At 38.3% G+C, this 24,128-nt stretch overlaps 1 protein-coding gene across 4 annotated transcripts in view; it reads left to right on the forward strand.

Annotated features, from left to right (window-relative positions):
* The window catches only part of htt (huntingtin), a 27,293-nt gene extending 3,960 nt beyond the window's left edge, over nt 1-23,333 (forward strand). For 3 of the 4 annotated variants that reach the window (XM_043021599.2, XM_043021600.2, XM_043021597.2), the window contains exons 4-49: nt 713-855; nt 1,024-1,510; nt 1,767-1,841; nt 2,006-2,123; nt 3,047-3,337; nt 3,483-3,631; nt 3,897-4,125; nt 4,418-4,602; nt 4,811-4,966; nt 6,054-6,271; nt 6,423-6,617; nt 6,727-6,853; nt 6,977-7,074; nt 7,253-7,374; nt 7,539-7,621; nt 7,797-7,937; nt 8,090-8,159; nt 10,234-10,349; nt 10,561-10,746; nt 10,955-11,190; nt 11,363-11,486; nt 11,635-11,795; nt 11,927-12,075; nt 12,253-12,389; nt 12,571-12,705; nt 13,018-13,122; nt 13,257-13,534; nt 14,050-14,219; nt 14,393-14,609; nt 14,848-14,941; nt 15,248-15,427; nt 15,551-15,804; nt 16,052-16,210; nt 16,390-16,540; nt 16,814-16,991; nt 17,860-18,050; nt 18,513-18,712; nt 18,854-18,994; nt 19,205-19,381; nt 19,564-19,687; nt 19,811-19,944; nt 20,266-20,456; nt 20,721-20,830; nt 21,259-21,465; nt 21,607-21,788; nt 22,107-23,333. In XM_043021599.2, the coding sequence (XP_042877533.2) occupies nt 713-855; nt 1,024-1,510; nt 1,767-1,841; nt 2,006-2,123; nt 3,047-3,337; nt 3,483-3,631; nt 3,897-4,125; nt 4,418-4,602; nt 4,811-4,966; nt 6,054-6,271; nt 6,423-6,617; nt 6,727-6,853; nt 6,977-7,074; nt 7,253-7,374; nt 7,539-7,621; nt 7,797-7,937; nt 8,090-8,159; nt 10,234-10,349; nt 10,561-10,746; nt 10,955-11,190; nt 11,363-11,486; nt 11,635-11,795; nt 11,927-12,075; nt 12,253-12,389; nt 12,571-12,705; nt 13,018-13,122; nt 13,257-13,534; nt 14,050-14,219; nt 14,393-14,609; nt 14,848-14,941; nt 15,248-15,427; nt 15,551-15,804; nt 16,052-16,210; nt 16,390-16,540; nt 16,814-16,991; nt 17,860-18,050; nt 18,513-18,712; nt 18,854-18,994; nt 19,205-19,381; nt 19,564-19,687; nt 19,811-19,944; nt 20,266-20,456; nt 20,721-20,830; nt 21,259-21,465; nt 21,607-21,788; nt 22,107-23,049 (8,517 nt within the window). In that variant the 3' untranslated portion in view covers nt 23,050-23,333. The remainder of the gene's footprint in view (nt 1-712; nt 856-1,023; nt 1,511-1,766; nt 1,842-2,005; nt 2,124-3,046; nt 3,338-3,482; nt 3,632-3,896; nt 4,126-4,417; nt 4,603-4,810; nt 4,967-6,053; nt 6,272-6,422; nt 6,618-6,726; nt 6,854-6,976; nt 7,075-7,252; nt 7,375-7,538; nt 7,622-7,796; nt 7,938-8,089; nt 8,160-10,233; nt 10,350-10,560; nt 10,747-10,954; nt 11,191-11,362; nt 11,487-11,634; nt 11,796-11,926; nt 12,076-12,252; nt 12,390-12,570; nt 12,706-13,017; nt 13,123-13,256; nt 13,535-14,049; nt 14,220-14,392; nt 14,610-14,847; nt 14,942-15,247; nt 15,428-15,550; nt 15,805-16,051; nt 16,211-16,389; nt 16,541-16,813; nt 16,992-17,859; nt 18,051-18,512; nt 18,713-18,853; nt 18,995-19,204; nt 19,382-19,563; nt 19,688-19,810; nt 19,945-20,265; nt 20,457-20,720; nt 20,831-21,258; nt 21,466-21,606; nt 21,789-22,106) is intronic. The other variant, XM_043021598.2, reaches the window with a different exon arrangement.
* Nucleotides 23,334-24,128: the final 795 nt, after the last annotated feature.

The raw sequence follows: 24,128 nt of genomic DNA on the forward strand, positions 1-24,128 counted from the left end.
TTCTAATACCTATAATGATGCATTTTTGCTTTAAATGCTGTGCCATTGAAAAAAACAAACAAAAAAACTGCCAGCGTTTGGCTAAAACAATACCTGGGCATTCAGTTTATATGTAGAAAACAACCAGTCAAAAGTAAAAGCACTTCGTTTTATTTTGCTTATTGTGTTTCAGCATTTATATATGATTTGTGTAACTGTACACAAGATAGCAGAAATAGGTTTTCTTGCTAGAGCCTGTGATATGATTTTTATGTTGATGATGCACCCAGGAGCTTTACAGTCAAATAAAAAATCAGTCAAAGCTCTATCCTTTCATATTATATGAGGCAAATGTGCGATGGCATTCATCTTAGCATCATGTAACTATGATGACTGTATTTTCAAAAGGTTAAGTAACTGTAACAGAAATTTCTTTTACCGGAAATGTGCTACAGTAGGTACATGTTTTATAATTACTCTCCCCTCTTAAAACAAAAAAAAATCCTGGAAATTTTCAAAGTACATTCATATCTATATATATAGATATAGATTGATTGTTAGATTGATTGACTGATTGATTGATTGATTTTATAGATAGATATGAAATTTATATAAATATATGTCTAGCTTATATAAGTATATATATAATTTACATGAACATAAATTTGATGTGTATGATTACATATTATATTTACTTTATATTCCTGTTACTTTCTTATTGGAACATCATTAGAATTTCTCACTTCACCAGAGCCTCTCAGAGACACAACTCGGCAAGATTCAAGTTGAACTATACAAGGAAATAAAAAAGAATGGGTCTGTGAAAAGTCTAAGGGCAGCACTGATGAGATTTGCTGCTTTGTGTCATCATATCAGGTATGAATTGTGCATAGCTTTTTAAACTTCATTTGTGTTCAAGAGTGTATCTATTTGTGAATAGTGTTGCATTTGTGGTATTTGGTACTACTTTTGTGGAATTCAATTTTGAGAAAATACTATTCCAAAAAATTAACAAAAGATTGGTCATTTTTACACTATTTCCAGACCTCAGAAAGGCAGAGCTTATGTTCAAAATTTGTTGCCGTACATCACAAGAATGGCCCGAAGAACGGAAGAGCCCCTGCTAGAGACGTTAGCCAGCTCGCTTGAGAAAATCATGCCGATGTTAGGACATTTTACTAATGACAATGAGATCAAGAATCTTCTCAAGGCGTTCTTACACAACCTCAGCAACACCTCCTCGGCCATTCGTCGCTCGGCAGTGACCTCTCTCATCGTGCTGTGCTGCCACTCGAGGAAGCCACCCATGTTCTTTGGTTGGCTGTTGAGTACAATCCTTCAAATCTTGGTACCTGTTCAAGATGACATCCCAACGAGCCAGGTTCTTGGATGCCTTCTTTGCATGCGATCACTCATGCCTCATATTTGGGAACAGTGCTCCCCCTCGCTCCCCTCAGAAGGGCAACAGTCACAGCACTCCACTCAGCTGCAGTCTTCTGATTATGCAATTTCATATGATCAAACACTTCAGGTAAATATTGATCAAAGTATTTTTTGGTACAATTATAGACGGTTGATTTAGGCTTTGAAAAATTGTATTTCTAAAGTTTACTGTGAGTTTTAGGTTTGCATGATATTTAGACAATAACCATTGTCTTAGAATAGAGTTGTTTCTTAATTATTGACAGTGTTGTTACATAAGTCAATATTTTCTTCTAATATTTTATGTAAGATAAAAGACTATGACATAAGTGAGAAAAATTCATCTACTGATTATTTCCTTCCAGGTATATGAGCTTTGCTTGCATTATAGTTCCCACTCAGACCATAACATCATCACAGCAAGTCTTGAGGCTCTCCAGGTAAGGAAGGTCATCACAAAGGATTTTCTATGGTGTTTTGATATAATCATTGTCCATTGAAGTATTTCTTCAAAATATTTATGGAAACTATGGTAGATATGGTAGCACTTTAGATCCTCATTCAAAAGGGATTCTCTAGCATAGTGATGTCCCTTTCCTTTCAGACTTTGCTGCAGAACCCTCCCCTAGCCCTTCTGATGACCCTTACAGCACCAGAAGGGATCACGAGGTCAAGGATCTTTGCTGACCCAAGAGCCAGTCAGCTTTCATCAAGGGCACCAAGTAAGTTTTTGGGCATAGATGTTCCCATTGATAGCCTGTGATTTTTATACATTGGCAGACTTCATACCTTACAGCATTGTTAATGAATTAACCTAGGTAAATAGTGTTTCTCTCTCATATAATCTGAAGTATAAGATTTGTTAACCCTTTCTCAATGGTTGTTTTTCAAAGGGTCAAAAGACTTGCACTGCATTTTTTTGTTCATTATGCAAGCTAGTTATTCCTAACTATTGCATCAGACCAAATGCTAATTATTATCACTTTGATAATATATCATATATAGACTATTATATAATACCATAATGTCTAGTAATAGAAAATACAACATCTTAAGATGTTGGTTGAACATCTTAAAATGTGGTTAGTGTAAGAAGGGTTAATATACTAGTACATGGCATTCCCATGATGCAGTAAGCTGTCTTATAAATAGCAGAACTGTAGTGATCCCAAGTGGATAACCCCAAAAGCCTGTAATTGCTCAGTTAGTCCTCACCCCCTCATTACATCACATTCACACCAATATAAAGTTCGAAAAACAACCTGCCAGTTTTCCAAAGTGATGCTCTGTTAAGGCGACTTTGCTGAAAGGGGAAACTCACTAATTGCCTCTATCATGGAAGCTCAGATTTCAGAGGAGAATGTTACATTTTAACTTTAATTGATACATTGCGTTTAAGAGCTCACAGTCATTTCAGGAACAAATTTAAAAATGACATGATATCAAGTTATGTAAGGTAAAAGATTGTACTACACTGTCACTCTTGCATATTATAGAGTATCTAGGCTTCTGCAATGTTTCTATAGAAAGATCCTTACCCTATGTTTGGACACACTAAAACCTTATTGAGGCTTCGTGAGTAAAGACAAATAGGGTAATTAGAAGCCGAGTAAAGCTTTGCTAAATATAACCTGTTGTTCTCCAGGTCAGGTTAGTGTTGCCCCATCATTGTACGAAGAAGACAGTCTCCTGCTGGATCTTGAGGGAGGGAGTGGGAAGGTCAGCATAGACATCGACACCCCAGATGGCAAGATAGACCTGGAGGAAGGACTCAAAGAGGAAGATGATAAAGGAGGAGGAGGAGGAGGAGGAGGTGGAGGAGGAGGTGGTGGAGGAGGAGGAGGAGGAGAGGGAAGGCAAGAGTCACTGACAGATGTAGATACTGAGGAAAACGACAGCAGCCTCTATAGCAGCATTGAGATTGGCAAAGTATCAGGTAAGTCCTCTTTTAGGGTTAGGTTATTACAGATTGCTACTCTATATTTACCGCTGAATAGATAAGTTCAGTTTGTTTTATATATTATTAGCAGGAGTAATTGGTAAGCACACTAAAATTTAAAATCCACCCATAAATCTTTTAGGTGATGCATCGTTGCTATTTGGAAGAGGAGAGATGGACCTGAATGGTGAGAAGCGGAATGGAGACCGTGAGAAGAGGAAACACATTCAGCACATATCATCACATTCACACAACAAATCCCTCGATGACAAAGCTATGGGCATTGATAAAGTAAGTAAAAGTAGTCTCAAAAAAGAGATCAGGAAATCCTATAGGTGAATAGGAGTGTATGATTGTTAGATTTTCTAATAGGTAACATGCAACTGCTTTTGATTTGGGGTGAAAAGTGGTGGTGCTAATAGGAGGGAAGTATGGGGATTCGGTTGTATCCAGAAATGTGGCATGTAGCTGAACAAGTTTGGGAACTGATCATATGGATAGTATATGATGCTCATTTTTTATATTTATTGTATAGTAATGAGGAATTTTATTACAGGCAACAGGTGCCATTGGATCGTTTCTAGATGAGACTCTCCCTATTAGATACCTTGTGCGATACCTCTCCTCTTCATTCCTCCTCTCGGGTCATGTTGGGTCGCTGATACCTGACCAGATGGTTAGAGTGAGCATCAAAGTCCTGGCCCTAAACTGTGTAGGTTTGGCAGTCACGGTCATGCCTTCCCTCATGGCAGAGCCTCTCTTTACCACAAGCGGAGGTGAAACTGGTGAGTAGTGGAGCAAAGTGCTTTGGATATAACTGCTTTGGGAATCATGTTAATAAATATTATTTAAAATAATATTATGTTTTATATATCAGGATAATATCATTATTGGTAAAGAGCCAAATTAACTTTGATCATACAAGCAATGTAGTATTCATGAGACTTTTTAATTTGACTCTTTACTGAACTCTACAGTAAACTTTGATTTTAAAGGGAGAATTGGTAAGAATTTTCTGAATAGATGTCAATGTAATTGAGTTTCTGAATCTAATGGAAAGTTTCATTTTATATCCAGAACTAGAGCAACATATCGATGACATCCTGAGGTTTCATAGACATTCAGACCCTCAGCTGGGAGCAAGCGTTGGCACAGTTGTCGGCCAGTTCATCCGAGCCAGCCTTATCCATGGTTGTGGACAGTATAATGACCTTGGTAGACCTAGCTTGGCCTTACCATCGTTGCTGGAAATTTTGTGCAAGGTTAGTGCATTTGCACAGGCAGTATTTAAATTTTTTACCTGGTTATTTATTGTCCTGTTTCTGAAGAAATTTTTTTATACTTTGTTTTTGATATATCTGTAGCTTCTTTTTGCATTTTTATTATAATTATTTTCATATGTAAAAAAGATCAACAAGAAAATACTTAATTACATTAGCTTTACTAACTTGGGAAAAACTTCTTTGACAGTTACTTGGTAGTGAATCTAGTGTTACATCACGAGGAGCTGTCAGTGGTCTCGGATTGTGCCTCGGAGAACTTTTGCACTCTTGGCATGCTGGAGTTGTTCTTGCCGTCCTCCCACACCTTGTCAATACTGGCTCAAATCTATATTGGTTGGTCAAGGTAAGGAAATATAGATTTTTTTTATCGTTAATACAGCACAGTATTAACCCTATCCCGATGGGCCCAGCGATAAGTGGAAACCCCCTACGCTGGGCCTATGCAATATTGCATCGGGAACGTCACACTGGTGCGTCACCCCGTCTTCGGGCATTTAGCCGTGTCACATGGGTGTGATGCACCGTCATCAAAGGGTTAAGATACAGTTGGGCCTCAAGTTTAGATATTTACATGCATATCTTAAAGTTATTTCTTATACTTTATTTTCAATAATTGTGTAGTATTCTTCTGTAAACTGCTCAAATAAAACATGGGTATAAGCCTATAGCTGATGCTGGGACCCCCTTTGTAGTAATGTGAATTCAGTATAGACCTGTTTTCTAAAACTCTAACAGATATTTTATTTGAGATGATCTATGTTGCTTTTAATTGTAAGTTGCTTTAAGTCTTTTTAAACTAAAATGTGTCACCTCTTTTGGATATTATCATATTTCTATTTTATATGTGAGAATTTTCTTAATACATGTTGGTCCTATACACATAATTTTAGAAGTCCATTCATCGCTCTTGCCTGATGTTCATTAGCTTGAACATTTGTTCGCAAAAGAGTGTGAACTGTACAAGTATTAAAGAAGGCTTTTCTGGCCTATAAATTTGTGTGTTTTATTTGCATGGTAACTTGTTCTCATTTTCATTCATATGTGATTTTACAATAACTTTTCCAATATTGATGCTCCAATGTGTTGTAGGTATATAATACATAACAAAGCAAATGCCAAAGACCAAAATGGGCCTTGGTGAAATTTTAAAAATCAACCCTGTTTTTCAGCTAGGGGGACAGACAAGCAAGAGGTTTTGTGGTGTCTTTGGGAATAGGGGTATCTGTAAAAAAAAAAAAAAAAAAAAAAAAAACTAATCAATTATCAGGTTTACTGTGCTCAAATCAACTTCAACAATGCAAATATGCTCAATAAGAGGTCTTTATGTTCATGATAATTAAGACCTGATGGTATAGTGTAAAATAGCTTATAAATTTAATTATTTAAGGGACTGTAGTTCCATAAAGGTGAAATTATTTCCTTCTTTACAGGTTGAATTGTGTGATCTGCTGGCAGGACTTCCATTAAGCTACATAGATCATGTTGAAAGCAGCAGTACATACACCAGTGCTGGCAGTTCTGTTGCAGTGATGTCTTCATTGAGGCAGTCAGACAGGTTCTCTCATCGTGTGTTAACAGCAGTCCTGATTCCCTTACTTGCAGATCAAGACCCTAGAGTTCGCACAGCTGCAGGGACAGCGTGTATGAAGTAAGTTCAGAGATCTAGAAGGCCTCAAGGGATTCATTGAATTTGCTTTTGAAAGAATATTTGTCTAAGTTTGTACCCTAACACTAAGCTTGTGTATTTGAAACATGCAAAATTTTTAGAGTTCACCAGATTGCATCTTCATCTCTTTCAGACTGGTTCCAGAATTGATGAGCAGTGGTAATCTCATCCAAAAAGTGGCATCCAACCTAGTGCGACCAGGACGCCTCAAAGGGAAGATGGATGATTCTCAATCTCTCCATCATTTGTCCTACAGAGGTCTGCCTTGCCTTCCTGTTCCTCCCATGCATAGGCTCTTTCCTGAGAGTAGACCACATATAACTGACAGGTATGGACTGTTGCTATGAATTCCAGCTCTTTATTGATATATATTAACAGTAATTTTGAGAATAGATGATAAAGTGTTTCTGGTTTCTCAAGAAAGATTTTTTTTCTAGTGCCAGATGTCATCAGTCTTTTGGAAGCTCCTTAGACTCAAAAAATGTTGGAGTTTCACAGAGCCTTTCTCGCCTCATCTATGCCTTAACAACTCATCTTATGAATATGAACAACAAATTCCTCATGGTGAGTTCTGGGATTTGATTATTTTTTTGTTATTTTAATGAATTAATTGCCTTTATCAGTTGTTTAGATATCATTTTTATGATTTTAGACTTGCCTTTTTTCTTATAATTCTATTTTCATCAGCTTGGATGTTTGGAAACTCTCTCAATGCTGAGTGAACACTATCCCCCAGTTTTGTATCCTGCTGCCTGGGGATGCCAGATTCCTCCAATGCAAACAAGGTATTGTATTTTATACTGAATCAGCAGTGCTATGAAATTGCTATTATAACATTAAATTGGCTATTCTATGGTAGTTGTATTCTTAATCCAAAGGGGTGGTCAATTCATACTCTCGAACTGCCTTTTCCTTGTATTTGAGGATTAAACGTTTTACTTATATCCCTTTTTTCTCCTTCAGTGATAGTAATATACACATTGGCCTAATCACGCTGGTGCTCTCTCTGGCCGGTGAAGCACCACTAGCTGGAGACCTCAGTGTCCAACAGAATATTCTGACTCTTGCCTCGAACATACTCACAGGTAAAATTGGTTTATATAAGTTAGTGTACATATGTATGTGCCTGAAAGGTCATGTTTGAGTGTGTGTAAGTGTGTACTTTTGCATATATGTATGTGCATATGTATTTGGAGGTATGAAAATTTTTTAATGCACAAATTATTTTTGATATCACTTTCTTGCTCAGGTATTGCTGTTGAGTCACTGAGACATGGAAGAGATGACATATCAGCATCTAAAGTACCATGGTCACTATTAGGATCCCAACAGGTAAGAGGTATTTTGTAATATTTTGTAGTTAATTTTTTATTATTAATTTTAAAGATGCTATATATTTCATTATATAGAAGTTACTAAATGGTAACTTTCAGTAAGTGCACCAGTTACATACTTTTGGATCTAATGTGATCTAACACTTAATCGGGTAACCCCTTTTGGAACACAGATGTCGACAGTTGTAGAGGCAGTTGTCCAACACATCTTGCGAGTGCTTTGTGTTTATACCCATGTCTTAGAGGAGATAACGCCTGGCTCACGACCTCAGTTGGCCCCACTCAATCCTCAGGCTGCCATATCACCAATAAAGGTATGAAGACTAGTCACTGCACTTTCATGGTGTTGTGTAGGAAACCAAGAGAAGTTGTGTTTATAACCAACTAAGGTATAATCACTTAAGTAAATAATCAGTTAAGGTACTTAACAGATTATCTCATTAATCTGGTATTTCTCAAACCACAGAGACGAACAAGAGCAGAAACCACAGGAGATAAAAATCGCACACACTCACCAAGCAAAGGAGACAAAGGGGGTAAGTTTTGCCCAATAGATTTCACAGAAGGTATTCAAATTGACAGCTTAGTATCTTAAGAATACCAGTTTGTCTATACATATTCATAGAGGTACAAAGACTAGTGGAGATAGACATTCGTATAGATATATATGTTGATCTGTTTTTTTCGTCTTGTATTTCTTTCAGCACCAGTGTTTATTTTATTTTTTGGGTTATGGTGTTGATGTTGCATATCTATCTGTTTAATAGTTCCATACATCCCAAAGAAAATTGTTCTTGGACAAGAAAAATGTGGAATAGGCATTATTATTCAACCCTTTCAAGATGGGTCACATCTTAAGCCTTTGATGACGGTGCGTCACACCCGTGTGATACGGCTAAATGCCCAGTGATGGGGTGACGCACCAGTGTGACGTTCCCGATGCAATATTACATAGGCCTGGCGTAGGGGGTTTCCACTTATCGCTGGGCCCGTCGGGATAGGGTTAAGATGTGGGCGGGGCTTCCTAACCTATTGCGTACGGGTGTCATGACATACCAGACGCAGGAGCTCTGACCTGACTGGGTGTCATGACGAACATGACGTTTGGGGATTTTGGATCACTGTTATTTTATTGTACTATGAGTAATGAGTGAGAGATGATGACAATTGCAGTCATAATTACTATAATTGCCGTAATATTAACCCATTGCGGACGGGGCACCAAATGACCTAACTGGTGTCAGGGCAGGTGGTCTACGACACTAGTGGCACCGGCTAAAAATTAGAGGGACGGGGGAAGGGTTTTCTCCGCCCTCTGGGTAGCGCAGACTAACCCAAACAATATTTTTCCATAAATCCATCATAAAATGCGGGTTTAGGCTGACTTTGGAACCCTGTAGCTCTGGAGCTAATGCTGTTACAGCTATAATACATCATGACTGTGTGCTCGCTTCAACTGTGACACAGACCATGCCAAATGTCTACAATGTGCCCCTGTGCCAGAAGGGATGCCTTTTACTGTGGCACTCACAGTCATAAGCAAAAGTTTCTTTCCTCTTCCCTACCCCCTTCATGTTTTCGTCAATGTGGATGGTTATAATTTTCTATTCATTCATGACAGTCAGTACATTAATACAAAAAAATAAAGTTGTTTTTTGTCCCATAAAACAGCAATACTTCTATTATATTGAGTATAAAGAAAATAGAGTCTGTGGTATGACAGATATGTCTCTATATATAATAAAGCACTCAAAAATGGCTCTAGCTTTACAAAGAATGACTAAATGAGAATGGGAAATATCCAGGTATGTTGTCAGAAGCTACCTCGATCTGAATAAAAGCCCACCCTGGAGACTGAGCAAGCAAATCTATCCCCTGGGTTAAGATTCGTTTATTTTCTCTTATTTTTTTAGATTTATGGTATGAAATATTAATGTATATGATATAGTAACAAAATGATACTAATTAGCATTTGGTATAATAGATACTAATAACTAACAATAAACATTGAACTTAGATTTTACATATATCATGTTATCACTCATAATTTTTGTCACAATAAGGATGATAGACCTTAACCCATTAACGACGGGGTTATTTTGGCTCAAAATGGTCGAAATGCTGGAATATTTCTAATGCATAAGCCTAACGCCTCAGGATTCTCGCCCGCACTGGCCTCGGCCGAGCGCTGTATGCCTGATCACCCGGCACGCCGGCCAGGAGGATAGCCACGACGAAATATCTTGTCCCCAGTGTCTGACCCTGAAACCACTTGATGTGGTATCTTGTCACCTGTCGTTAATGGATTAAAGGATATATTTTCCTATATAACAAACCTTTTTTATATATATAACATCAGAGTTTTTAAGTATTACCATAAATACATTTTTTTGCGTATATATTATTTAAGCATCATCCTCATCCTTTTCATCTTCTCTCTCACCTCATCTTGTTTCCCATTCACGTTCTCACGCTTGTCATTTTTTAGCTCCTTTTCTTTCTTTCCATCCATCTCTTGTATTGTAGGTGTTATTTTATTCTTGATTTTATTTTTTATTTTTCATGTTCTGTAAACCACACATTAGCATTTGACCTATCTTCTTCCATCAGATAATGAGGAAAAGGAAAGAAAGTCTTCAAAGCCAGGAGCCATTGGGTCATTTTTCCACCTTCCTGAGTACATAAAGATGTATGATGTCCTAAAAAATGCATATGCAAATTACAAGGTGGGATAAGTGTGAGATAATCTTTTCACATTTACTTTGTTGTAGTTAATGATTTATGTGTATTGGAAGGAGATAATGTTTTAATTATTGCTATTTAAGATGATATTCTTCTTGTAGACTTCCTGTGAAGATATAGAATGTGAATAGACAAAATTATTGTATATTTAAAAATATTTTGCATGTTTTAACTGGTATTGTATCTCTATCAAAGATATCACTTGAAGAAAACACAATGGAGAAGCTGTGTGGACTGTTGCGTGTCACCCTAACAAGTCTGGGAAGGATACTGGAAGTTGCCTCCATGCTTGAGTTTGGGAGGCTTGCAGAAGAAATCTTGCAGTATTTGAAGGTGGTGACATCTCTCCTCCCCACATTGACTGTACAGTGTGGTCAACAGGTGAGTTAAGTGTTGTTTGAGAAATTGAAAATTATTTTTATTTTCTTTAGATACATGACTGTACAAAAGAATGAGTAGGGTTATAAATTCATGTTTGTAGTTGAAATCAATATCTTAATTATCTATACTAATGTTTTATGTGATATGGAGAGCCAGAAAGATTCTTAAATTCTGATTATCTTCTAAAATGGTGGCTTCCACATTTCAGCTGTTAAAGTGCTTGTTTGGGTCAAATGTGATGGCACTCTTTGAGCATTTGGGCAGGAAGGGGTCTGACCATCACTCAAGAGTGCCAGCTGATCCTATGGGCACTGGCAGCGAGAGTGCCAATGAAGGCCCAGAGATTGTTAGTCTGCATCAGCGTTGCTTTACCCAGCCTTTGGCCCAGTTAGAGGATGACCTGACATCCATGTCTGAAGCGCGGCAGGACAGTGAGCCAATTAGGTGAGAATTCTCTTTCATGCAATATAACTAACTTTTAACATTAGATGCATTATTTTGGATGCCACATGGAATATATAAGAAAGTTGACTATCATTTATGGAAATTAATTGTATTGACTAAATATTTTTTTAAATGAAAATCCTGAGATGCTGATTTTTTTCTTTTCCTTTAGTTTCACACTTAATCAGAGAAAGGGAAGTTCTAGTCTGTTCAAGACATTAGGAAGAGGAAATGACAAGTCATCTTTGAGTTCCTACATTAGGCTTTTTGAGCCTCTAGTCATCAAAGCATTAAAGGTGAGCCTTTTTTTAACATATAGTTCCATTTAGCTGACTTTTTTTCCAAATTATTTGATGTATGTATTGTTATATAAATGCATATTTGTTTAGTCAGTGGTAGTAGCTTACCTGCAGGAGATAATGTTTGTATATACTTTATTTTCAGCTCTATACAGTATCAAGTGATGTGATTATGCAACGGTCAGTGCTACAGCTCCTAATCCACTTGGTGCAGATTCGTGTTAATTATTGTTTGCTGGATTCGGATCAGATATTCATAGGATATGTTATCAAGCAGTTTGAGTACATTGAGGAAGGACAGATCAAGTGAGTTTTATCAAATTACTATTGTGGTCTAACAGTGTGGCTGAAATGTCAGTGGGAGGGAGTATATGATAAATGATAGTTTATGAAGCACTAAAAGATATATATGGAGATTCAATAATTTTTTCTTTTAGGTCAGCAGAAGAGCTGATTCCTTCCATGTTCCGTTTTCTGGTGCTTTTGTCCTATGAACGGCATCACAGCAAGAGCATCATAGGGGTTCCCAAGATTATGCAATTATGTGATGGTCTTATGGCTAGTGGACAGCCCCCTCTCTCACACTGTAAGTTGATATGTTGAATTTCTTGAGCCTAGGGAATGACCATTAAAGAGCAGGAAATATGGTAAAATGAGGAGAAAATATTCTGATTAACAACAGGTAGATTATCTCTTAATATCATGAGTACTCAAGATGACTCAAAAGCCTTAAGTGAGTAATTTAGCAAATGCCTCCCATTAGGTATACTGGCCTTACAGCCTCTGGTGGAAGACTTGTTTCTTGTCCGGAGCACAACAAGCACAGCAGATCAACGGGAGCTTGACACCCAGAGGGAGGTCCTGTGTTCCATGTTGCTCAGATTGGCTCATTATCACCAGGTAAAGTTTTGTTCAATGTGAATAATGATGCTTAACAAATGACTAAATTCACATTTTATATATTTTTTATGATGTGCTGGAAGAAAGAAATGATGTCCCTTAAAGCAAATAGATAGATATTCAATAATCAGTCAGGTAATAAATACTCACAAACAATATAATAACCTGTGAATCTTGAAAGGTATTGCGGCTGATTTCTTTGGTGCTTGGAGCGACCATGGAAAGCAACAGGGAACGCTGGAGGAAACTGTCCCGCCAAGTGATCGACACTCTGCTTCCACTCCTCTCCAAGCTGCAAGTTAATCTTGATTCTGAGGTAAAGGAGCTTTATTTTTTGGTAATGGCAAACTTGCCAGAATGATTGCTATAGATTAAATGCGTTAAAAAAAGGGGGTTGGGGCAATGATCTTGACATCATGAAGGAAGTCAGAAATTATGGGATGAACCATGTGTAAGAATAGATTGGCAGTAGTTTTTTTTTGTCATTGTTGAATAATGCAAGTATTTAAATGCTAATGAGACTATCCATTCTTGTATAATGGTTAAGAAAGTTATAAAGAGAGATATATTCTTTCCGGCATTTATGTTGTTGAAGATAGAAGTAATTAAGACCATTCTTCTGTCTCAGGATTCTCTTGCTGCTGTGGAGGAAGTCATGAATGGTGTCTGTCCCAGTGTTTACCGCCCAGTCGACTGTGTGCTTAAGGCTCTCTTCACTTCGCCCTGTGAACTGGTAAAGGATTTATTTAGAATTTCCCTCTGATGTGCTCCATCTTCGTGCATGTTTTTATTTCAAACAGTATTTTATTAACATGAACTAATACATCTGAATATGAATAGGGCTTAGCTTCAGCATCCCATCCTCAGGAGAGCACAGTGGGTGTGGAGCGCTGGGTGGGCAGTGTTCTGTTACTGCTGCGGAGTCTCATCACCCATTCCACACCTGAGCTGGTCCTCGCACGCCTTGAGGAGTTAGGGCTGAGCATGGACTATGTGCATAGTGATGTACCATCTGATGCCTCCCCGGGGCCCACACCAGGAGGATCAGAAGTGGTGTCTCCACAGGTCGGGGACCATGCCTCAGGTTTCAGAGATCCTCTGAATGTGACACAGCCTGAGACTCTTCCTCAAGTGGCAATGGCCAGGTATGATAGGTCTTGGGATGGATTCAGGTATCAATTGTTGTTTATGATAGTGTTATATAAATATATATATATATATATATATATATATTGTATATATATAATATATATATATTTATATATATATATATATATATATATATATATATATATATATATATATTATATTATATATATATATATTATATATATACATATATATATATATATATATACATATTTATATATACACATATGTATATGTATATGAACAGTTTTCATTATTATTATTACTCTTGAAATTGGTGTTTAAATTGATAATGATTCAGTCATTTACTGCATAACATATGTATGGACAATGTCCAACTGTATATACTTGTGTCTTATAACTAATTGTTAATATAACTGTATAGATTCTCTTTATTTCCTCTACTTTTCAGCATTTTTTTGTCACTGATGTGTAATGCTCTGTTAAGATATGTGATTCTGAAATTATAGGCTGTTGTATTCTTTCTATTTCTGAATTCTCCAATATCCAGATTTCTGCTGGAAGTGGTGCGAGTCAGTGTGAGTGAAATCAGGAGTGTGCGGTTGTCACTCTTGAACAGTGGGCCTCCCCCCGACGGTAAAAGTGGCCAGCACACCCCCAGCTTGTTGGTGCATTTATCTCATCACCTGCTTCTTACCCTTCTGCATCTAACTATTTCTGGTAAGTTTAAACCAATCAGACAGTGAGTAGATATAAGAAATCTTTTTTTAATGGAATAAATATCCATATTTGTTATTCAGTGTGTCATTTCATACATTTGTTATTTTTGATAAGGCAATATTCAACGTAAATTATTGAAAAATGTATTATATCACCCTTTGCTCTGATTTTAGGTCAGTGGAGAGACGTTATCACTTCCCTGAAAGACATATGCAGTCGAGAGTCGGAGCTTATGGAAGAGATTAGTGAAGCTCTGCTCTCTGTGTCTGGCTGGTATCCTCCTCTCACTCTCTTGTGGTGCAAGCTCATGACCTGTCTGGACCTAACTTCACAGAACCTGTGGACACGTGTCCTGAGGACCTGCCAGCGGAAATCGGTTACTAGTATCAGGTAAGAGTTTGCTAATTAGTGTTACAGTTCTCATAAAGATGAAGACTATTTTCTTGATATGTTGTAGCTACCCATATTTCACATATGAGGTGTAAGAATAATTTGCTGAATACTTTGTTATCCTTATTCTTATCTTTGTTGTGTTGTTGGCCATATCTTATGAAGTCCTGATGTTATTGTATATTGATATAATTTATAATCCTTGTGTTTATTTCAACTATGTTTTCATCATACACAGCAGCCCAGTGGTGAGTGAGGCCAGTGGACCCTCCAGCTGCCTTCCTCTTGAGTTCTTGAGAAGATGTGGATTGCTTGTCTTCTCTGAGTTTGTTGTGAGTACATTTTGCCTGTTGACATATTTCTATGTATTCCATTTGTCGGAATAGAGTTATACTGATAAGGATTACATTTAACTCCACAATGCTAGGCATAGAGAGGCGAACCAGGCAATTTGACTGATGTTCCTGGCATAAAGGGGTTAATAATAGTTGATATATAAATTATGAATTGTGTTTCTGTAATTATGAATGCATCTAACACTTTAGTGTTTGAATATATCCATTGCATGAGGAACAGAAGTTTGTTATATGGGAGTTAAGTAAATTATTGCATCCCTAACTAAAATTTCTATTTTTCAGGTTCGACATATGCAGGAGGGCGAGTGGCTGACATGGCTGGTTGTACAACACATAAGTGATGTTGTTATCCTTCATAAGGAACCACCAATCTCCACACTTATTCAGTCAATACACTCATCACCAGCAGCTTCAGCACTCCTTATTCAAGCCATTCATGCTCGTTGTGACCATGTACAGAAGGTAATAGTCTCTGTAGTATGTGCTTAATGTACTATCTTGATATACTACTCAGACATCTGTCTGAATACTTAAGGATTTGTTTATTATATACTGAATTTTGGTTTTCATCCCTGTTTGTTCTAGGCAGAATATGGAGGCCACATTATATCTCTGGTGTCTGGAGTGCACATATCACAATCTGGTGCCCTTATAACCTTCTTGGTGGAGCGGCTTCTCGCCTCACCCTTCTTGGCCGTCACTCGGGCTGCTTGTTCCCTAGCGACCCAACGCCTTCACCTTCTCCTAGCCATGCCTGCAGGCCAGGTCCTTGTTCAGCTGCCTCTGGAGGACCTTACAAAAATTCTAAATTATATGAAGGAAAACAACCTGAACCAGAGGTAATATTGTATGTGATAGTATTGGAAAGATTAAAGACCTATGTTTATTTCTTGTGCTTTCTTGTAAGGATGGGGAGATCTTTTAATTCATTTAGCAATTTTACAGCAAGACATCTTTGTGATATTTGAGAATGATGCTGTTATATGATTAGTTTATGTAGTGTAGTCAAATTCAGCACTATACTAAATAATCTCCTTGTTCATTTATTGATCCACTTCCTACTGACTGGTGACCCTGAACCAACAGATATGGACAGATGCATGGCTTGTTGCAGAGGTTATTAGGACAGGTACATGGCATTGCCAGTTCTCCATGCACAGAAGCCACTCCAGTCAGCCCACCACTCCAAGGCCCAGCCAACACTCGACTAGATCTCAATTGGTACCTCCAGCTTGTCAGAAATAGGTAAGATTCCCAGTAGTTTTCACTTCAGGTCAAGACTCCAATTCACAGATCATGATATCAGGGTTATAAGCAAGTTGATTATGTAAATACACAAAAAATATTTGCTTTTCTATGATATTGTGACGTTGATTATTTCCTTTTGTATAAATTTGTAATGATCCTGGTCATATTCCCCATAGGTGCACCCAGGGGGAAGGTGGAGGCCTAGAGTGCGGGCAGTTACTAAGTCAGCTGGAGTATAGCGAAATAATCAACATCATGTCGGGGAAATCCTTCAACACAGCGCTCCTGACTCACACTCTCAGGCTTGGACTCACCACCACTGTGCAGGTAGTTTGATATTAGCCTCAAAACGACAACTAAATTCATAGCTTAATGTACAGACAGAGAAGGAAAGCATTCTTTTGTCTACTGTAGTATGCAATTATTTTTTTCATCTAGTGTGCATGCATATGTGAAAAATACATTTGCTATATTTTGTTTTTTCTTCTCTTTCAGTGTTTTTTTAAAATTTATTTATACATTGGGAAATGGAATAAGTATCCGGATAGATTCACTTTGGCAGCTTTTTTATCTAATCTAAAATACACCTTCTTCCACCAGGCAAACAGGGACTGGGGTGAATGCAATAGCTCAGTAGACACAGGAGACAGTGAGGAGTGCAGTAGTGGCAGTGGAACTGGAGAAGCTCCACTCTACACTGCAAGCAAAGTAATCCTCCTGCAGCACCTGGCGCAAGTCGCAGGCTCTCTGCCACGGCCACATCATACCTTCACCCCAGGTAATTGGTTCAGTAATGGTGTAGGAGAAGTGTATCAAGTTCAGAAATACTAATATAGAAAGGGCAGTAGTTTGTACTAAATCATAATATTCTTATTAACCCATTGCGAATGGATATTACGACATACATGGCACAGGAGTTTTTGGCCTGACGGTGGATGTTGTCACATACATGACGATGTACTATGAGTAATGTAGGAGTGATGATGACAATTGCAATCATAATTTCTATAATTGCCATATAATTAAGCAAAATTGGTTTTACCTAACATCCAAAACCTAGATGGCACCACTTTCTCCTAGCACCAGCAGGAGAGAGAGCCTTGAATAGCACCCTCCATGGTCTCTAACAAGCACTATCTTTAGAGAGTGATGGCACACAGCAAGATGCTGTCCTCTTGTTCTATGAATCTTGTATAAATCTCTCAATACAATACAAATGCAAAAATGGCACTAGTTTTGCAATGAGTAACTGAGAGGGGGAAAAGTCAATGTGAGTTGCATTTAGCTGCCTTGCTCTAAAATAAAACCCATCCTGGAGACTATGCAAGCAAATATATCCCAGTCTACAAAAAAGAAGAAAGATTGTATTTTATAATTTTTTGGCAGATTAGCAGGCCTCCCTAGAAAATGTCGGGTCATTTATATTTTGTCTTGTCAGACCTTGTTTTATCCAGGTGATAGTTACCCAGAACTGATCATGGATGCTTTCTTGCAGAATACAGAAATATATATATATATATTTTCTTTTCTTTTCTTTTCAATTCTCTTCTTTCTTTCATTTATCATTTCTTTCTCAGGAGGCACAGTAGAAAACTTCAAATATATGTTCCCATGAAATGATGCTAACTATCATACTTTCTTGACAGGTGGAGGTAACAAGTACAGTGAAAGGGTATGCAAGCTGCTGTCTGGTGATGACGGAATTGGCAGCGTGGTTGATACCTTGGCGCCGGCGCTGATTGAGTACCTCACTGCCATGACTCGCCTCCCTTGGGGTGCAGAAATCCCTCCAGATAGCGCTGAACACATCCTTCGCTTTGCTCTCCTAGCCATGGAGGTAAGGGAACAAACCACATATTTAGAAGAGGGTTTTTGTTTTATTTTTCTTTAACATAAATATTGTTAAGCTTTGCTAAAGCTATCAAATCTCCTCTTTGGACCCAGTGGCAAGCAAAAGGAACTGTTTATGGTTATTTCAGTTCACATCGTGTGTGTCATTCATACAGTAGGTGTTGTTAGTTGAGCCTCATTAGTGATATCCATAGTGCTATCCTGTAAGAAATTCAATCAGTTTTATTACCATTACATAGGAAATTCACTCGTGTTATATCATTTGATCTTTGCACTCGTATCATATTCTTACTAGTATTTATAATAATGTTAGAAATTAGTTTTGTAGATCTTATTTAATAAAAAGATGATTGCAAGTATTGGGTAGACATATTTCAAGAACTATTAGAATTTGTGTTGCTTCATATCATGCTTCATTATCACACACCACCATTGTTTTTCCTTTCAGTATCTGCATTGGCAAGTGTGGTTAGGAAGTGTTAGCATAGAAGTAGCAAGTCTGTGCCTGTCGTGTGTGGACACAGTTCTACGCACTGGGTCTTTGGCAAACCTGATGGGCCTCTCAGAAAGAATATCATATGTGTGCTCTATGGTAGCAGCGCTCCATGCAGCAGCCTCACATCTCATCAAGCCCAGAGCATTACCAAGGTATAGATGGTTCATCACTTATCAGTACAATACATTGATCTTGCTATATAGATTCTTATTATTTGAAAGTACTGGTTGAGTTCACAGTTTCTTAGTTTTTTTTTCTTCAATGATTCCAAAATGATGTCCCTTTTTTTGCAGCTTACCAAGTGCCCTCAGCCAGAGTTTGAATGATGGGGAGAGCAGCCCCCTGGTGGCTTGTCGTAGGCTAATGCAGCTGATCTCCTGGTTGGAAGCAGGCAGTGCACGGGACCTTCCAGCCTGCATTGCGCAGCCGATTAAGTTAGTATTTTGGTTCTTATCCAATCTTAATAATTAAAGTCATTTTGCTTCAACATTTATATAAAAAATATTCCAGACTTGTGGTTGTAGGTTAATTAGGCCCAAGAACAAACCTTCTGAAAGTGAATATAATGAAAAATTGTACCAAAATTCTATTTATAATGTTCCATCTACTAGTTACAAATATAAACCGCTTCAATTTTTTTTCAGAGGCATTATTATGGGTGTAGGCCGGATGCCTGTAGTAAATAGTGTTGTAAGAATACCTCCAGATGTATGGACCCTTGGTTGGTCTCCACAGTTCTCTGGAGAAAATGGTACAACTTTACCACCAGTCCATAATGATCTCTTACAAGAGACTGATGTTTTGAAACAGTTTATATTCAGGTAAGTTTTCTTTACTGCTTTACAGGCATAGATGTACAAGCATTTTTACTCTGAGATTTTTACAGGAACAAGAATATTATGTTAAATCATGAAAATATTTGGGTGTTGAAAGAGTATAGTGTTTCATTTTTATGTGCATATATAGTCAAGTATATATCACCATTTTGCCTATTTATTTTCAGACTGGAATTATTTGGCTGGATTGGTCGGCATCAATTTGAAGAGACATGGATGGCCCTGTTGTGTGTCCTGAACTCCACTCCCAGTGAAAACACACCTGCTGAAGAACTCCCCTTCATTAACTTGGTAAAACATAATTCCTTTAGTCTAATATCCTTAAATATTTCATCATGATTCTATTCACATTTCCAGTTTTTAGTTGAATTTGATTTTTAATTGTTTGCTAATCCTTTATTCTTCATCCTGCAGAGTTTATCACTGGCTGTCAGAGGGATCACTGCCTTATTGGTGCAGACTCTGCTGCTTCCACTTCCGGGCAATCCCCACAGTGGACACTTGTTGAATATCCCACGAGATAAGCCTCCTTCCTATCTAACCTCTAAGTAAGTGGTAACATGTTACTTATTCCTGATGCCAAAGCTTGTTTATTTCTGTATGGAGCTTACTTTCCTTTTTCTGGTATTTGATATGTAATGATATTTCCAGAACCAGTTTGTGAGGTGAAAATGATACACAGGGATTTATACCTGATCATTCTTTAAAAAATAACAAATTGAAATAAAAAGTGAGGAACCAATAACTGACATGATGAAGATTAAAGCCAATGTTTTGTTTTTGAAGTTGTAAAGAATTCTTTTCACCAATGTCATTATTAGGCTCTTATTATTGATGTCCTTTTCATGAATTCCTTAAAATCATGCAAGGTCTGGAAGGAAGCTGCAGGAAATCATGTTCCGCCTCCATGAGAGATTGAGAGAAGTTCAGCACCTGATCAAAGGAGGGCCAAGGCAGACACCTAGTTATCAGCTGAGTCAGGTGTCTGTTGAATACCTGGTCACTGCACTCAATAGCCATGCTGAGCCACCAGACTCTCCTGAAACTGTGCTCCAGACAGGTGAGTTGGCTTGACCCTAGTTTGAGGAATATATATGTTGAACTTTACTTTTGTATTGAGTTGGTAAGACTAAAAGTGTGATGCACTATAATTATAGCATGAAGATATATGATCTATTTTTTTAATGTAGTTGGGATTAGATTGTGTTACTAGTGTTATAGGCAAAGGGAAATACCTTAGGATTTGTTGCAGGAAAGTATTGGATATAGATTTAAAGTAGACTAGTAAACAATGTTTATTATTACAAAAAAATATATATTTCAGGGTGTTACGAATTTGAAGTGCGGGAACGGCAATTAGCAAGCTGTGGTTTAGATGTACAGTCTTGTCTTCACACGTTGCATTACTTGTACTCTTTATGGCTTCGACCACAGGTGAGTTATAAGATTATTGTTGTAGTGTGAGATTGGTAGATAGGTAGTTTAAATAATTTGACTCTTTATATCATCTAGATTTTTAAAAACTGATTGTTATGTCTTATTGTCGCTATATTTTGATTTTGTTATTATAAGTATTCATTTTTATCCAATATATTAAAAGAACATCTGATGAAATACAATATTACCTTACAATTTTTACATTCGATATTGCCTCAAATGGGAAAAAGAAAAAACAGAAATTTAGAACGCTGAGGTCCTTTTAGTTACAACAGAGACCATACTTCATCCACTTCTGAGGGCATATTCCTTTTTTTTATTGTACTCTACATCTTTTCAACTTCACAAAAGTTTCCTCTAATTGGATTCTTCCAATACCTTCCTCTTGTGAAAATACACACAGTAAAGGACATGACTATTGACAGAGTGGTTTGTGTGCATCCGTGGTAGCCGAAGTAGTGAAGTCAGTGAGTTGCCTGTGCGACCTGTTCTGTTCAGCTGATCATCACCGCTGGGTCTTGGAAGCCTTGCTACCCCTGCATACCCTTCACCCCATAGAAGACCACATCACACAGCAGTACATTATTCTTTCCACCTGCAAGGCCTTAGCTACTCTGAGATTAGCCAAGCAGGTGAGGCTGAGATTTATGAAAGCTTTGTTGCGAATTTTAGATTTTGCTTGGAAAAAAGTCTGTTGAATAGTTTGATACAGAGCTGTGAACTTTGTTACTATTAGAGATACATTGTACATTGCATTTACTTCACCTGTTCAGGAGGTGAGTTCATCGTTAAGCGAAGGTGTGGTGCACATTGTGGAGAGTGGACTGAAGAGTGGTCAGGTGTCTGTACGAACATGTGCTGTTCAGGGCCTCCTCTATTTACTGCAAGGCCCGCCTGAAGAGAGTCCACCTCTAGTGATGCTCGCGGCGAATTACATCCTGAAGTATAATGATGGGTAAGTTGAATGCTTTTAGGTTTGCAGGGGAAAAAGGATTTGCTTCTTTGATTAAAAAAAGAAAAAGAAATAAAATGATATTTGATACATATAGTATGTTTTTTGTTTGAATGATATATTATTAAGTTCAGAGATTGTTATACTAATGAATCATATGTTTGAACTTGAATGTGAGCAGTACATGATCAGAGGGGATAATTTTTAAAAATTGAGAATGATGATATTCAGTAATTGATATTTAACATGAAAGTAATAAGAAATGTGGAAAGAAGCTATGTCTGTGTTTAATGTTTCATTTTTTCCTTTTTATATTTTTAGTAAAAGTCGTGAGTGTGAGAGTCACGAGGTTGCTGTCTGGGAAGTGTGGGTCTACCTGGTTGAGCATTATGAAACCCTCCCTGATCCCACACTGCCATCTACCGCACTTCACATGGCCTTGTCGACGGCAGCAACCACTTCTACAACACCTAGGCTCCTCCATCAGGTCCTGCGAGGTGTGGAGAGGCTTGTTTTAGTTCAGCAGCTCTCCAGCAACACTGTGGAGGTGATCTTCAAGTTGGTAATGGACCTCGTGCTAAATGGGTCACCATCAACGTCACTAGCTGCACTGCCTCTCTTCATCACAGCGCTCTATGCCAATGTGAGGAACACTGCTGCCCTCACACATGACATAGCACAGGAGGACATGTCGTCTGACCCAGAGACCCTCCTGCTGGTGATGGAGAAGTTGTCTGTGTTCTTTGACCGCATTCGAGTGGGTTATCCCCATGAGGCAGGTGTGATAGCTGGTCTGTTGGGCCCTTGCCTCCTGGATATTCTTCCTGCTAGTCAGATACTGAACAAAGTGATCACAGAGTATATATCAAGCCACCAGCCACACCCCCATTTGTTAGCTTCAACACTCTTCCAGGTGTTTGAAGGTGCGATAAGTGAGAGTGGAGAAGGACTTGTACAGGAGTGGGTACTCCTTTCTCTAAGTAACTTTACCCAGCGTAGTCCTATTTCCCTTGCAGTATGGTGCTTAACATGCTTCTTTATAGCTGCCTCGAGTAACCGGTGGCTCCGAGCAGCTTTTCCTTATGTTCAGGCTCGATTAGGAAAGCTAGACGCCAGAGATATTCAGATATTTTGTCTGTCAGCCTCCCACTTCCGTCAGAGTTTAGCAACAGAAGACCAAAAGGCAAAGTTTGCAGCTGTGTTTCAAGCTGTGGCAACGCCGGGGTCACCTTTCCAAGAGTTATTAGATTGTATCAAAGATTAAAAGTAACTTTTATGATATCTTATACAAATTTCCTATATGTAGAAAATATTTAGGTAAATGAATGAGTAAATGAAATTTCAAACACACACACACACACACACACACACACACACACACACACACACACACACACACACACACACACACACACACACACACACACACACACACACACACACACACACACACACACACACACACACACACACACACACACACACACACACACACACACACACACACACACACACACACACACACACACACACACACATCTCTCTCTCTCTCTCACACACTCCATCTCTCTCTCTCTCTCTCTCTCTCTCTCTCTCTCTCTCTCTCTCTCTCTCTCTCTCTCTCTCTCTCTCTCTCTCTCTCTCTCTCTCTCTCTCTCTCTCTCACTCCAACTCTCACTCTCACTCTCTCTCTCTCACACACTCCAACTCTCACTCTCACTCTCTCTCTCACACTCCAACTCTCACTCTCACTCTCACACATACTAACACTTCTCCCTTGCTCTCCCTCCCTCTATCTCTCTGGCTTCCATTGATATAAATATCCATGACATACACAGGCACTCAAACACACTCACATTTACATGAATTCTTATGCTTACATATACACTCATACTTGACATCATACTCCCACCCACTTACATTCACACTCACACTTAGATATACTCTTACTCACACTACACTTACATATACTCACACTCACTCTCACTCAAACTCAATGTCACTCTCACCCTCATCCTCAACCACAGGAATGTCTTCATCTTCACCCTTACCTACATCCTCGCCCACATCCTATTCATCCCTCTCACTCTTATTCTTACACTCTCTTTCTGTCTGTTGTCTCATTGTGTCTTTGCTCCGTGTCTCAGTTTCTGTCTGACTTATCTTATTTCCTCCTTATTTCTGTTTCACTCATTCTCTAACTGTACTCTCTCTCTCTCTCTCTCTCTGACTGTACACTCTCTCTCTCTCTCTCTCTCTCTCTCTCTCTCTCTCTCTCTCTCTCTCTCTCTCTCTCTCTCTCTCTCTCTCTCTCTCTCTCTCTCTCTCTCTCTCTCTCTCTCT

The sequence above is a fragment of the Penaeus japonicus genome, unplaced genomic scaffold (assembly GCF_977035675.1).
Source record: "Penaeus japonicus unplaced genomic scaffold, GWHDUDI00000001_assembly GWHDUDI00000024, whole genome shotgun sequence".
NCBI classification, from domain to species: domain Eukaryota; kingdom Metazoa; phylum Arthropoda; class Malacostraca; order Decapoda; family Penaeidae; genus Penaeus; species Penaeus japonicus.